This window comes from Apium graveolens, chromosome 4 (genome assembly GCF_009905375.1).
Source record: "Apium graveolens cultivar Ventura chromosome 4, ASM990537v1, whole genome shotgun sequence".
Taxonomy (NCBI): Eukaryota; Viridiplantae; Streptophyta; class Magnoliopsida; order Apiales; family Apiaceae; genus Apium; species Apium graveolens.
Window position 1 is genome coordinate 265535829 of NC_133650.1, and position 14104 is coordinate 265549932.

Consider the following 14104-nt stretch of genomic DNA (forward strand, 5'->3'; position numbering starts at 1 on the left):
ACTTTTTGTACTCTCTCAAGGGAAAACTAAGTTCTTTAATATTCAAGAACTTAGATTTGGAGAACAACCCAATTGATTTTGAATAAAGATCATGTGAGTTTTGATACTTGTTTCGCTGTGTCTTTTACAGTTAATTGATTTTCAGTAGAAAAATACTTTAGCTGTTAAGTTTAACATAGCTGAAACACCGAACATGATTTATTGAAAATAATTCATAAATTTTTTAAGTAAAAAATAAGAAATACACATTCACCCCCATGTGTGCATCTCATACCTAACATTTTATATTTCTGGATATTCTAAAATTTATTAACAAATGATATAATTATATGGTATTATGATATGTGAACAACGAGAGGTCGATCAATGTTAATAAGAGGATGATTCTTCAAAATCCTTCAAGATCTCATCTAAAATTTGGGAGTAAACATGTATACGTAGAATTTTGATAATTTTAGAAGAATCTTTTAAAATCTTATCTAATGGATTTCAAAATATATATAATACACTAGGAAATCCAATGAAATCTATCATTTTACTGAATACAAACAAATCCATGACTTGTTGAGTACCATGAGATTTTAATAGATTGTTTTAAATCTAAATTAAATACCACAATATTTTAAAGTATTTGAATACCCCAAGATTGAAAAAAAAATCAATTTCCAAATTGAATACCTTCATATAGGGGTGAGCATAAAAATGGGATTATTTGAATTTTCGATCTGGCATGCTATTTGAAAAATCCAAAATATTAGGATATCCGATTTGAATAATTCGGACCAAATATCTGATCCGGTTTTTTAAATATAGATTCGGATTCGGATCACAACTTTTCATAAAACTGAATATCCAGATCCGATCCAATATTCATTTTGCTTAATAAAAAATAAACTTTATATATAAACACGTAATAAGTGATAATTATTTTAGATTTTTAAAAAAAATATTAGTGACGATATGACTCTTTCTCTCTTAGACTTTTAATGTTTCAGGTTAATATCTAATTGACTCAGTATTCCTTCCTCTGTATCATCAACAAATTCGATATAAGTGTGTGATAACAACAAATTTATATTTTTTTTGTAGAAAACAATAAATTTATATTGATCATGCTTGTAGATGACATAAGTGATAGTAAGAAATAATAATTTATGTTTGACGAGTATTCTGAAAACTGGATAACAATAAATTTGATATAAGTGTGTAATAAGAAATATTTTTATATTGATCATGCTTGCAAATTTAGAATCAATGTTTATACTAAATTGATGTATGTGTCACTATTTTTCTCAACTAATAATATAATGAGAAAAGTATAATTTCTTGCATCATTAGTTTTTCAACTCGAATATGTATTAAAAACACGTAAATCGTAATTTTCATAAAATGGAAGTTTAAATTGGATCTGAATAATCCGATTTTCGGTCCGGTTTAATTGGATATTCGGATATCTAGATATCTGATTAAATCGAATCCAGATGTAAAAAGTAATTTTAGTGATCCGAAAAACCGGATATCCGATTTGAATTTTAAAATCGGACAAGATATCCGGTTTTGCTCACCCTTACCTTCAGATTTTAGTGGATTATCAAAAATACAAATTTAATACCCTTGGATTTTTAAAATCCTATTTGTTTCAAATCTCAATTGAATACACAGCTCTAATTTAAATATTCATGTTCTTGTAAATTTTAACCCAATAAATTCATATAAAATATACTATTTATTTAAAAAACATGCAAAAAATGACTAATAAATGCTAGATTTTGACTTAGGTTTTTTACAAATCTCAATTACTAATTTAAAAACCAAACAAAAATGTTTTTCTAAATTATATGAAAAATATCGACATGATAAATATTATCGTTTGAGTATGAGTAATAAGCATTTTCACTATGTGTACCACTTATAAAAGTGAATTTTTCTTTGAAGAAATAAAGATTAAACATTTTTAAGATAGTTATATTGTCATCTCATAAAAATTTGAGATTTCTTTTTTGAAAAATACGCTTCTTTGAAGTTGTTTTTGAAAAAATACAAATTGTTTTAGTTTTAATTTTCAAAAATATGATTTTTCAATTTTTTTGCAAAAATACTATTTTGCAACCCGCTGCAACCAGATTCAACCAAATGATACCTAATGCAACCTCAAATGCAACAAAAAAAATAATTCGGTACATTTTTCAGAAAGCGTGAAAAAAGTTACATATGTAGTTGCTTTTGGTTGCAAATCGTCTTTTTGCAATTATTTTCGAAAGATAGTAAAATCGTAAACAAATTTAGAAAAAAATAGTATTTTTAGTAATTCCTCTTAAAATTATCTTTTTAAAACATGAATTTAAAAATTATAAATTTACTAAAATAACATGTGGGATAACGAATAAGTGATATCTAAAAAAAATCCAAAATACATATTCCTCAAAATTTAATATGGAATAATGTATCTTTTATTTTTTTATTTCCTTATCGTCAAATGAGCAATTTCTTAAAAAAACAATAGTATCATCGGAGAACAATCCAAACATAGTAGTAAAGTCATGTTTGAAATCTATCAGAACAAGACAAACTTCTCATCTCTATCCCTCATATATCTCTATCTACACATACTCATGTATCTCGTCTCCTTCTTTCGTCAGTTACATTTCTCTCCTTACTCACCTCCTCGTTCACTCCGTCTCCCTCCCTGCACATTTTTATTTCACCATTTTTTCATTATTGTGTCTTAGATTTCTTCCAATGGAGGCTTTAGATACCTATGATGACGCCCGTCTCCCCGTGCCCACCCCTGCTTCGCGTGTTATTTCCGGTGATCCAAACAAGAGGCAACGGTTTTATGTAGAATTAACACCAGGAGAAACTACTATAGTTTCGTGGAAGGAATTGGTTCGAGAGGCCAACAATAAAGAGGTGTTTGTTGATTCTCTGGGTAAGGCTTTAGTCAAGGAGGATAGCAATGAAGTGGTAGATGTTGATTTGTCTGAGAAGACTGTGGACCAAGAGCCTAATAATGAAGTGGTATCTTTAGATTCTCCCAATCAGGATCCGGTGGTGAGTATTCTATTATTATTTCTACAATAATTGTTTGTTTGTAAATTGTTTTTAATTGAATTAAGTTTTTTATGCATATGTTGTGGTGATGTGGATTTTGTTAATTGTTGAATTACATTTGTATTTATTTAGCAAGACTATTTGTATACTATGTAGATATATAACAGTATTAAAAGTTAAGAATGTTTTTGTTTTCATATATGAACATTTAGGCACATGTTTTTTTTATTTTTATGTTTGTGTTGAGGTGATGTGGCTCTATGTTATTATTAATTGAATTGCATTTGTATATTGTAAGGCTATTTATATTGTATAAGATATAACTGGAATGAACTCAAATTGGGAACACTGTTTGTTAATTTATGTCTTGCATGTTTTGTGTGGTTTGATTGCAAACTAGATCCCCCTTAGTTTGTTGTATTTAAATTATATTGAATATTTGATAAACGAACTAGATTTATAGAGATTGTATGATTTATTGGTTTAGACCATTCATTTCCCCTAACATTTATATTTTGACCTAATATAAAAATAACATAATTAGTTTCATGTTTCTTGATGATCTGTAATTTTCATCTTCAGAGATTGTACATGTTTTTTGTTCGAGATCATCAAGATAGTGTTATAAATGTATTATGCTTGATATTGCGTCCTTCTCTTTTCATTATTTTGAGACATTTTCTCTAGAAGGGTGTTACTATATTTTGTGGAGCTCTGAGGTAACTCATGTTATTATGATCTTGCATGAGTATATTTGTTGAGGAAATTGTAGTTATGACTTTTTTTAACTCTGAATTAGTTGACAACCATTTGTTGCTTCTTCGTTTGGAAATTATGGATACTAACACTAAATTAAAATCCTCTTGTTGTTCGTGATTCATCTTACAGATTCCTTTTGCTCTGGTCAAAAGAGAAAAATACGGTTCCAATTCTGCAACTACAGATCAGCAACACGCTTGAAACTATTTAGTTCTTGTGTTAATTTTCTGTGAAAACTTAATTGTTAGTCAGTGTTTTCTTTCAAGTGTTAAGTTGATAAGATTTAAATTTTAATACTCTTTCATATTATTAGTACTATTATACATTTCTTATTTAATTAAAGTATAAGTTGCCATCCCTTTCTCGATTGTTAGATTGTGATGATTGGATCGGGACGGGAGGCTGCGGGAAAAATATTGCTATTGAAGTTTGCGGGAGGGATTAAATTAGCGTGACTCCTTTTTATTATTTTGCACATACCTATATAAGCATGAAAGATGTTCTTGTACAATGAAAATATCATGTACAAGTAACTCTTCAATGCACCTTTGAGTACATATAAAAAGTAAATGTGTCGATGGACGTAAGGTGAAGAAAAATTACGAAGACGTCATAAAATGAACAAGGATAATTCTATTGGCCTTATAACAAGTCCCCACTCTCCTCATATTTGAAAGTTAAATACTGAACGGTGTTGGACTATACAACCAAGTTTTTACTCTGAACTTTACATCATCCAAAGGATCATCTGAACATTTTACATCATCGGTAACTGTTTTGTACCCTCTCCAACCAAATCGACACTAGCTAAAAATTGGAGAATACATCAAGATATAGCTAAATTTTTCTTGAACTTTATTCAAAAAAATAATGTCTCAAAGTCTCATTTACACCATCATAGTAAATACACCACCATGTTACTAAATAATTATTTGATAGTGATAGATCCAAATAATAGAGACAAATTTCAAGCTAATTTTCATATTTAGTTAGTTTGATTAGATATCAGGTTGATATATTTGTCAAATTGATGTGCTTTCGCATACGGATCCTATTTTTAGATATTTCTTATTTGTTGAATTAGAGCTTATATCATTAGTTTTACTGGTCCCTTGATGTAGATGTAAAATTAGTATATATATTTGTAATAAAATATTATCATCTGACTATAGTATGCAGATATATGTATTATTATGCATTTACTTGGAATGCGTTGAATGACTTATCGACAAGTCTTCCTAACTGATATGGTGAATTTGGTTGTGTTTTGAACTCTATAATAAAATATAAGTCGTAATCCATTTTTATTTTGTCGAAACTCATAATCTATTTCAGTAGTTAAGAATTAAGTATATGTCCATATTCTTTAGAGTTGTATAAAATATCTATTTAAATTTATAGCTTAATATTAAAAAATTTGACAAGTATAACATATAAAATGAGAAAAGTTTTATACTGGACTGACATATCTTATTATGGTCATATTGATACAAACACTCTCCCTTCCCCACACAGATTGTGTGCATGTTGATGTTCTATAGTTTGCCCAGTTGCAAAACTTTTCCTCGACAAAGCGACTTGATGAGAGACGCAATGCGTATTTGTCGCATTATCAAATTGAAACTCAAGCATACCTATTTTTTTAAAAGTGTTGGAGGCCGACCCACTTCTCAAACTCCTCTGATTAATGCAATAACTTTATTCTTCCTTTTTTGTTCTATCTTCCTTTTATCAACTTGCTTCGCTTTTCCATGTACTTGTTGTAAATTTTGAGTGTTCATAGGAAATTTAATATAAATATAACTTATAATGTAATTTACTATTAAAGATATTGCTAGCATGGAGTTTCTATATATATATATAGCCCTCAAAAGTCTACTGATGATGTATGTGATAATTATACTAAATAAATAGGATTACAAAAACTTACATGTTAAATTTTATAAATTTAATGTCATTGATGTTATCTTCTTACTTTGAAACATTATCATACGTTGAAAGCATTTTATGTGTTCAATCGTGTTTATATTATTTCTTTCAACATCTAGGTTATATTTGGTACACGTGTAAGTTATTAATATGCTTTATTTGGTATTTAACTTGTTAATATTCTTGAGTTTGGTACTTATTAAGTTCAGAAATGTATTTAAATGCAAATGTATGTATATTTTGATTTATTTTAGATCTTGCGCCTCTTTTCGATAATTATATAAATTTATAATTTAATCGGCCTCATGGTGTCTTGTAGAAAGAATATGTACAAGCAGAGAAATTAAGAATAGAAGAAAGTTGTTCAATTGTCAAGCGAGATAAAGTGCAACACAGGTAAGACTATCACCTCTTTTAGTTGGAAGTATACATTAATTTTTGTCATTTTCTACATAGGAAGATATTAAATTTGTTTGTAAAATCTTTCTAATTTAACATTACATTTTTATAAAAAAAAATTGACAAGTTTAAAGAGATTTTATGCTTAAAAGTGATAACATATTGGTCTATTTGTATTTTTTTCACTTTTAATATGTCTCCTTTATTTTTTTGATAAGCTCATTTGTTTCAGTTATTGTTGTAAGAATGTCACTTGAATATTTTTCTTGGCATCTCTATGATAAGAGATATGTAAATGTTCCTTAAACACATACTATTGATTTGGTGTTGTTTATAGCAATACTTAAGATTGTAGCTTATTGAACGGTTGATATCAAGTATTGTAATATTTATTTAGTGCCACCAAATATATTGATGTAATGGAGGAAAGGGAGGAACCATAACAAAAAAATTAAGTTTTTTCATTGAAGTCCTTAATAGTTGTCAAATAATGATTATTGTTAGCACTTTATATAGTATTTCCTACCCCATATTAAATTAATTAGTTCCATACTTACATTACACTGATTAAATAGTTAAAAAAGAAAGGTTTAGATACTCTCATCTCTGGCTCTCTCCACTTATATATGATATTTATTTCGGAACTATGCTATGTGACATGTAGCATGGTTCGATAATGGTTTTAAGCTTGTGGTGCAATTACTTAGTGCCCAAATATAACATATACATAAGTTTTGCTTAACCAATAACCATTTTTAGTTTATTTTCTCGTTATTATGGCTCTCTCTTAGTACATTCATGAAGTTTACTTTAAGCTTTTAGTTAAAGTTACTTTGTCCATTTAACAAAATAATCTATTAACAGGTTTTGATGAAATCCCCCAAAGAATCCTCATAATCTGCCGATTCATCATATACCACTTCATCTCTAGGCTCTTGGACCACAGCCTTGTCAGCCGAATCAACATCTACCACTTCATTGCTATCCTCCTGGACCAAAGATTTTCCCGGAGAATTAACAGACACCGTTTTATTGTTGGCCTCTCGAACCAATTTCTTTCACAAAACTACAGTAGATTTTCCTGGAGTCATTTCTACGTAAAACCGTTGCCTCTTTTTTGGATCACCAGCAATAACACCAGAAGCAAGGGAGACCATGGGGAGACGAGCAACGTCATGAGTATTTAAAGCCTCTACTGAGAAAAATTTAAGACACAATTATAAAGAAAATGATGAAATGAAATGGGAAATTGGCAGCGAAACAGAGTGAACGAGGTGGTTTATAAGAAGAGAAATGTAACTAAGAGTGAGGGGGACATGAGTAATTATTTCATTAATACAAATTTTGAACTCTGTTATGATGCATTGTTTATTTTTCCCTTTTGTTCTATACTCTGTTTAATAGTTGATTCTGTAAGTAGAATACATTTGGACTTTTTTTTCCTATTGAGAGTTCAATTAACTTTTACCTTGTGCCATTCAATGTTATGTTAATTTTTAGGTGTCATGAGTTTCTTAGGCAGTCTTTTCAATATATTCCCTTCCGTGTTCGGGGTCATCAGTAGACTAAGAAAAAGTTCACTGCAAGGACCGATGAAACTTGTTCAAAAGCTTGTTCATTTAGATCCAAGCTTCTTTTTACACATGTTAGTACTGATACATGCATACAGATGGAGCAACTTCAATTTTAGCTAAAAAATAGGATGGTAGTCGTGTGGGTATATGGACACTTGTTTTGCCCCTTAGAGCACCTCCGAGAATGTTAAATAGTTCTTCAAAAAACATGTATTGGAATATGTCGTGATAAAAGAATTTTTTTAAGACAAAAAACCTCCATGGAACCATCCTCTTCAAACATGAATTGAATCATATTTCGCTATTAGATGTTTTTCTGCTTGTTGATAGTAAAATTTATGAAATAGGATGTGATCAGGACCTGATTCAGGGTAGTTCTCAGTAAATTAGTTTTTAATGTAGTGATCAGTGAAGTAGTGTACCTTGTTTTAGTACTTAATTATTTTGAACATATAATTCCTTGACATTTGATAGGTCCATATTATTGCATGTTTTTAATACCTATTTTATGTCCTTTTTCATAATTTTATTAATAAATAAATTGTTTTATTTTGTTTTGTAGGAAAATTAATAAAATCATAATTTGAGTTGGAAAAGGTGTAAATAAGGAAGGAGGTAGACTATTTTAGAAGTCAAAGGAATTGGAAGATAAATAGAATACTTATTGGAGAAGAAAAAGGATTTACTTTAAGAATCATACTTGTATCCCAAGACCCAAACCCCCATATTTTCCCTATATATATATGGGTCTCCCCTCTTGTATTTTACACACCCAAGACACCCAACACACCCCAAGACACCCAATTAGTTATTTATTTTGTTTATCTTTTTATCATGTGTAGCTAAATTTGTTCCCTAGGATAAAGATGAAGTTAATTTAATTGTTTTTCTATCTTCTCGTTCCTATTATTTGATTCTCATGATTTTTTTTGGTGTTTAATTATTCAATTGACAAAGTGATTTTGATATATTATTGTTATCGGATTTATTTTTCATTGTCTATGCTTGCTCCATGAAGTTTTGACGGGTTATTGTTAGATAACAAGTTTCATAGTATATGCTTGTCTCGTTAATTGATATACGTTATTTTTGTGAAGAAAAGAGAATTGATTTTAGGGCGAGTTGATATTAATTGTGATTGATTAATAGATTCTGATTCCTAGGTTTCCCATATTATTTGTTATTTTCTAATTAGGTTAAACAAATCTCATCTCAAATCTATTTGTCTAGTTCGCCTGATTTAAATTGTTATGAAGTTCTTATATTTTTACACATCAAGTTTTTGGCGCCGCTGCCGGGGATCATTGTTAATTTTTCACTCCTTGATATTTAATTCTTCGGACTAGTTTTTTTTTTCTTTATTTTTTTAGGGAATCATGAAGCGGAGTAAATCTTGGACAAGAAGATTGCAAGAAGGCCTCACCGTCTCTTTTGGAATTTTTGAAAGCGCTTTTCGGTATTCCATATCTCCTATCTATTTATTTCTAACTTTTATTATTGAAAAATCCAAAAAAAAAAAATATTTGAAAACCCCCAAAAATATTAGTTAGTTAATTCTCAATAACCAATTTGTTGCATCATTCATTCTTTCACGTAGGATCACATCATCTAGATTTTTTTGTATTTATTGATTTCCATCTTATACAATTGTGGTGATTGCTGGAGGAAAGAGGTACGTACAATTTAGTATAATACACGTAGTGTAGTGCATCCATAAGTGTTAATTATCTTGTTCTTTGTGTGTTGCTTCATCTAGTTAATCTTATGGGCACCACCCCATTACAATATGAGGTGAGGGATTTCATCTTGGCCCACAAATCACTAATTCCTTCATCTTGCATTCACCTACCTTAATAAAATTAAGTAGACGTTAGCCCCTAGGATTTCGAGCTCAATTACGAAGGTACCTAAAAGAGAAAGTAAATTTGGAATTATTCAAACTTTTGGTGACAAGGCAAGTGTATCACTTACCTGGCCAATTTGTATTGGTGACTAGGCAAGCGGTTCTCGAATTCAGCGCCTTGTTTACAAGGAAGTGCCCCCATTTACCTAGCCAATCGGTTTGAATAAATCTAAATTTATAGACTTTTTGGTGGTCCAAAAGTTAAGAGTTTTCTAGATTTTTTTGAGATTACCCATAGATCTAAGATTTTTCTTTTTGATTTTCTAATGTTTCTTGTGTGTTTACTTATAGCTCTTGTCTGCTACGTGATTACTTGTCCTATATGCAAAGTAATTGGGTTCGAGACCATTCATCTTGATTAATAAGACACTCTAACCTTTCATCTTCTAAAGTAGTAAGGAAACTCGGCTTCTCTTCACCCACTAAAATCAAATCAAAAGAAATAGAAATTCTACTTGTAGTCATGTAACGCCCCCAAATCCGGGGTCAGGAATCTGGGTCGTCATATAATATTCCAATCATGTGTAACCTGTATTAACTCAATAATCCAATAGCTCTATCTCACAGACCCCCAATCTCACACATACACACAAGTTATAGTCTTAGAAATGTTGTACACAATGTAATCTTCTTTTATTACAACTCAAATGTACTTTACAGAGTCTTAAACAATTATTCGTAACCTCGACATGAAGTTACAATAATTACTACCAACATCTTACACCTATCTGAATACTCTGGTCCACCTTAGACAAAGCTGTAAGGGATTCTCCCCACGATTTCAAGGACTAAGTCCCACTCCGGCATATTGGTAATTTATTGTGTTGTGACATTTAAAAGGAAGCAAGAGTGAGAAATAATGCTCAGCCATAATAATCAACAGTATGAAAAGACTGTTAAAGAAATTATATTAATCCGTATAAGGATATGTATTTATTCAGAGTAGTTTTCTTAGTGATACACACCTCTTTTCAAAATAATTCTTTAATTGACTTATTAGTCTGCAAATACCTTAATGGTAAACCCAGCATCTAGGCTTGGGTTACGGTATAGCATCTCAATTCTAATTGGAAGAATAGGACGTTCACCGGAGCCCCCGAGATACGATGATCAGTCATATAACGGTAAATATTTATTGTCCTCTACATGTAGAAAGATGATTCCCTTTGTTATCGATTATCACCCTGGCCGTATTCGGGCCTTTTCTGTGTACATCCCTCTCAGGTTTACACTTCGTGTCTATCCCTGTCAAGACGCGTTTTTGTGACCATCCCTCTCAGGTACGCAGACTCCACATGTTCATCGGTATATAAGGTACCTTCTCATCTGGTAGTAAATTGGTAGTCCCCCTAGTCCACGAAGTACTGAAGTCTACCCCTCCCTGTCCTTGTAAGAATCCCATCATATATCTAGAACTTATTTTTTTCCCAAGCATATTGCTTGTTGATAGGTACATATTGATATATATATATGTACTTCCGAGAATTTTTGGAGGAAGTACTAAGATAATGTGAGTTGACCGTTGACAACAAATAAATAAATAAGAGGGAGTTTCTTTTGAAACTATATTCTAAATATTTAAAATACGTCGAGATAATATTTTCGATAATCCGAAATAATTAGAATGATTTTCTGAATCTTCAGAAAATATTTTTAAAATAGGTTTTATGAATTTTAAATCATGTTAAATCATTTAATAAATATTTAATAATTAAATAATTATTATTAAATAATTAAACCTCGAATAATACGGACTTCACTTGTCCAAAACATCCCCGGAATGCTTCCGGGTTTTTAAATAATACATATCGACCGACTCTCGGTCTACAATATATAAGCCACGCTACTCTATAGCTTTAACATTTTTCAAATATAAACACCTCCGGAATACTTCCAGGTTTTTGTAAACTTACACCGACCGACTCTCGGTCTAAATATATATTTCAAATCCGGTATTTTTATTGTACCAAAATCATCATATCTTATGATTCAATATATAATAATTTGTAAAATACCGTAAAACATTCATCATGCATATATCGCAGTGTTTAAAAGCAATCACAACACAACAGTTCTAAAAAGGTAGGGTTTGAAAACTTGTCTGGAGTCAAAGTTACGTTTTCTGACTTCCTCTCGTTCCGGGTTTTCTAATCAACAAATGTCATAATCTTAATCAGTATTCCTAATCCCATCACCGACTTATATTTCTAATAAGTACAATACTTCATATTTTTTAATATTCAATTGACTCGAAATAAGTATCAATCCTTGGTCGAAACGGACGGTCAAAGTGGTCTTCTAGAGTTGACTTTACCGAATGTTACTATTACACGGCTCACACTCTAACATTTTTAATAAATCGAAAAATTAATATTTTAATAAGAAACCACCTCGAGGAGCTTCTTGAGTGCTTTTAATATTTATCATAAAAGTTTCATTTTGATAAAATGAATTTAAATAGGTGAAAAGTATTTTAAAAGTTCGGTCAACTCCGGAGTATTATTATTCATACCGCTTTCACTAAAACGTTAATTTCTCTCAAACCGTTAACTCAATTGATGCACCATTTTCGTGTGCATGATCTAGGAAAAATGTAAAACATATTATTTGAAAAAATAATTCTGGTAATAGTGTTTAAAATCCCAAAGTGGTAGTTTTCTAGCAGTGGGTTACGTTTGGGGTTTTTACTCCGCGCGGCCTCGGCTCCGAGTTTTTTATAAAAACGAAAAATTAATATTTTTACTTAAAAATTTTATGGAATTTAATAAACTCTATTTCTTAATTTCTGTAAAAATTTCATGATTTTTGAATATTCTTAAGTCGATCATTCTATTTACAAAGTTCATTATTTCCTAGCAATGTTTGTCGCGTAAATCATTTTCACTAAAACGGACCTATCTTTTGAACCGTAAGTCGAAATTAAGAGATTCAAGCGCCTAAACGATCCTTACAACAAGATATATCATTTTTAGTCTTACTTTTAAAGAATCTACAGTTTATAAATACTATATTTCTGCAGAAAACTATGATTATGATTCTCTCATTTAAACGACGTTACGCTCGCGGCTCGGGTTTCGTTTTCGCTCAAATTCATTAATCAAACATCATCAATCACCATACCATAATTTTAACAATTAATCCTCTCAAGAACATCATGTTCTTGAGGCCACAACATCAACCTTAATAACTAACTAACTAATCATCAAGAAAATAACAAATCAACCATAAAACTAGGTTTACAATTAAGATCTTTAATCTTCTTGAAACTTAAATCTTAAACAAAATTTGGGTAAGGATTTATACCTTTATTGATATCTTGGACTATGTTCTTATTGATGGTTGAACCTTGGGAGGGATTGGTTGTGCTTAAGGAACCTAGATCATGCCATGAAAATCAATAAAACAAAAAGAGATTTTCGGAGTTACTATTTATCACCAACTTTGAGCAAAGATTTGGCTATGCTATACTAATACAATGGACATGAAATTTTGAACGTACCTTTTATATGATATGAGGAAACTTTGGTTAAAATTTGGTGATTTTCGAATGAGTAGAGCATGAGATTTGAATTTTTCTTTCCTTGAGGTTCTTGAAAATCATCATGATGTTTTTCTTGAAGAGAGAGAATTTGCTTGGCTTCTTGGATACTTCTTATGAAATGATGATATGTATTCTTTGTATATATCTCCAATAATTGTCAAATCTTGCAAAATCTTCCTAGTATAGCTTATGATCAAGGCTAGTTGCTAGGTAGTACAGTTACTACTATTCATGCCACTATTCACTAGCTAGGTTACTATGCACAAGCTAGGTTACTATTCTTGCTAGGCTAGCTACTATTTAACCATGGTTACTTTCTTACCCTAGTTAGCTTGTATGGTTAGCTTATTTATTTGGTCGCTTATTCATTTTTATAATAAATCTTTGTAAGTGGTTCTCGGGGTAAATACTTTCTTATACGTCCTTTGCCTTTTAAAGCCTCGTACTTGGGTTTGAATTTTTAGGATTTTAGATTTTTAATTATATCGTGATTCGTGTTCCTTGACGGTTCGTAGATATGGTCGTTTTTCAAAGTTCATTTTCTTCGAAAACTAATAGCGCTTACATACACTTATTTGGTATGTATAATCACAATATCAACTCGGAATCTTAAATTAAAAACTCGTATATGGTATGGTCATAAAAGTTTTTATTAAACCGCAAGGTTACTTATTTATAAGGCTCTTTTACCGATGTCAAAAATTCGAGTTTTTACAAGTCATGTATGTCTTACTCAAAGACTGTTGTTATCCCGCTGGTTCTATTAAACCCTCATGCATAGTCCTACCTAAACTAACCGCGAATAATTTTGAAATCAAACATCACAACATTAGCATGTTACCTAGGTTTGTTGGGGTAAAGGGAGAGGATCCATAGCTTTTCATTCGAGAATTTGAGGATGTGTGCGCGTTAAAAAAACTCCAACAACTTAGTGAAGACTCCATTAGG

At 30.6% G+C, this 14104-nt stretch overlaps 1 protein-coding gene across 2 annotated transcripts; it reads left to right on the plus strand.

Annotated features, from left to right (window-relative positions):
- The first annotated feature begins 2580 nt into the window (after positions 1–2580).
- Positions 2581–7448, plus strand: LOC141717123 (uncharacterized). Of its 2 annotated transcripts, XM_074519232.1 has the most exons (3): positions 2581–3051; positions 6059–6135; positions 7003–7448. In XM_074519232.1, exons 1-3 carry the CDS (start codon positions 2740–2742, stop codon positions 7007–7009), a joined length of 396 nt encoding a protein of 131 aa, XP_074375333.1. In that variant the 5' UTR covers positions 2581–2739; the 3' UTR covers positions 7010–7448. The 2 variants fall into 2 exon arrangements, with proteins under 2 accessions (XP_074375333.1, XP_074375334.1); XM_074519233.1 differs by lacking the exons at positions 6059–6135; positions 7003–7448 and adding an exon at positions 3940–4062 and having other exon boundaries at positions 2582–3051.
- The last annotated feature ends 6656 nt before the right edge of the window (positions 7449–14104 follow it).

Coding starts and splice junctions, on each gene's coding strand:
- LOC141717123 (XM_074519232.1), top strand. CDS start 2,740: ATGGAGGCTTTAGATACCTATGATGACGCCCGTCTCCCCGTGCCCACC. Junction 3,052..6,058: donor CTCCCAATCAGGATCCGGTG/GTGAGTATTCTA, acceptor GGTGTCTTGTAG/AAAGAATATGTACAAGCAGA.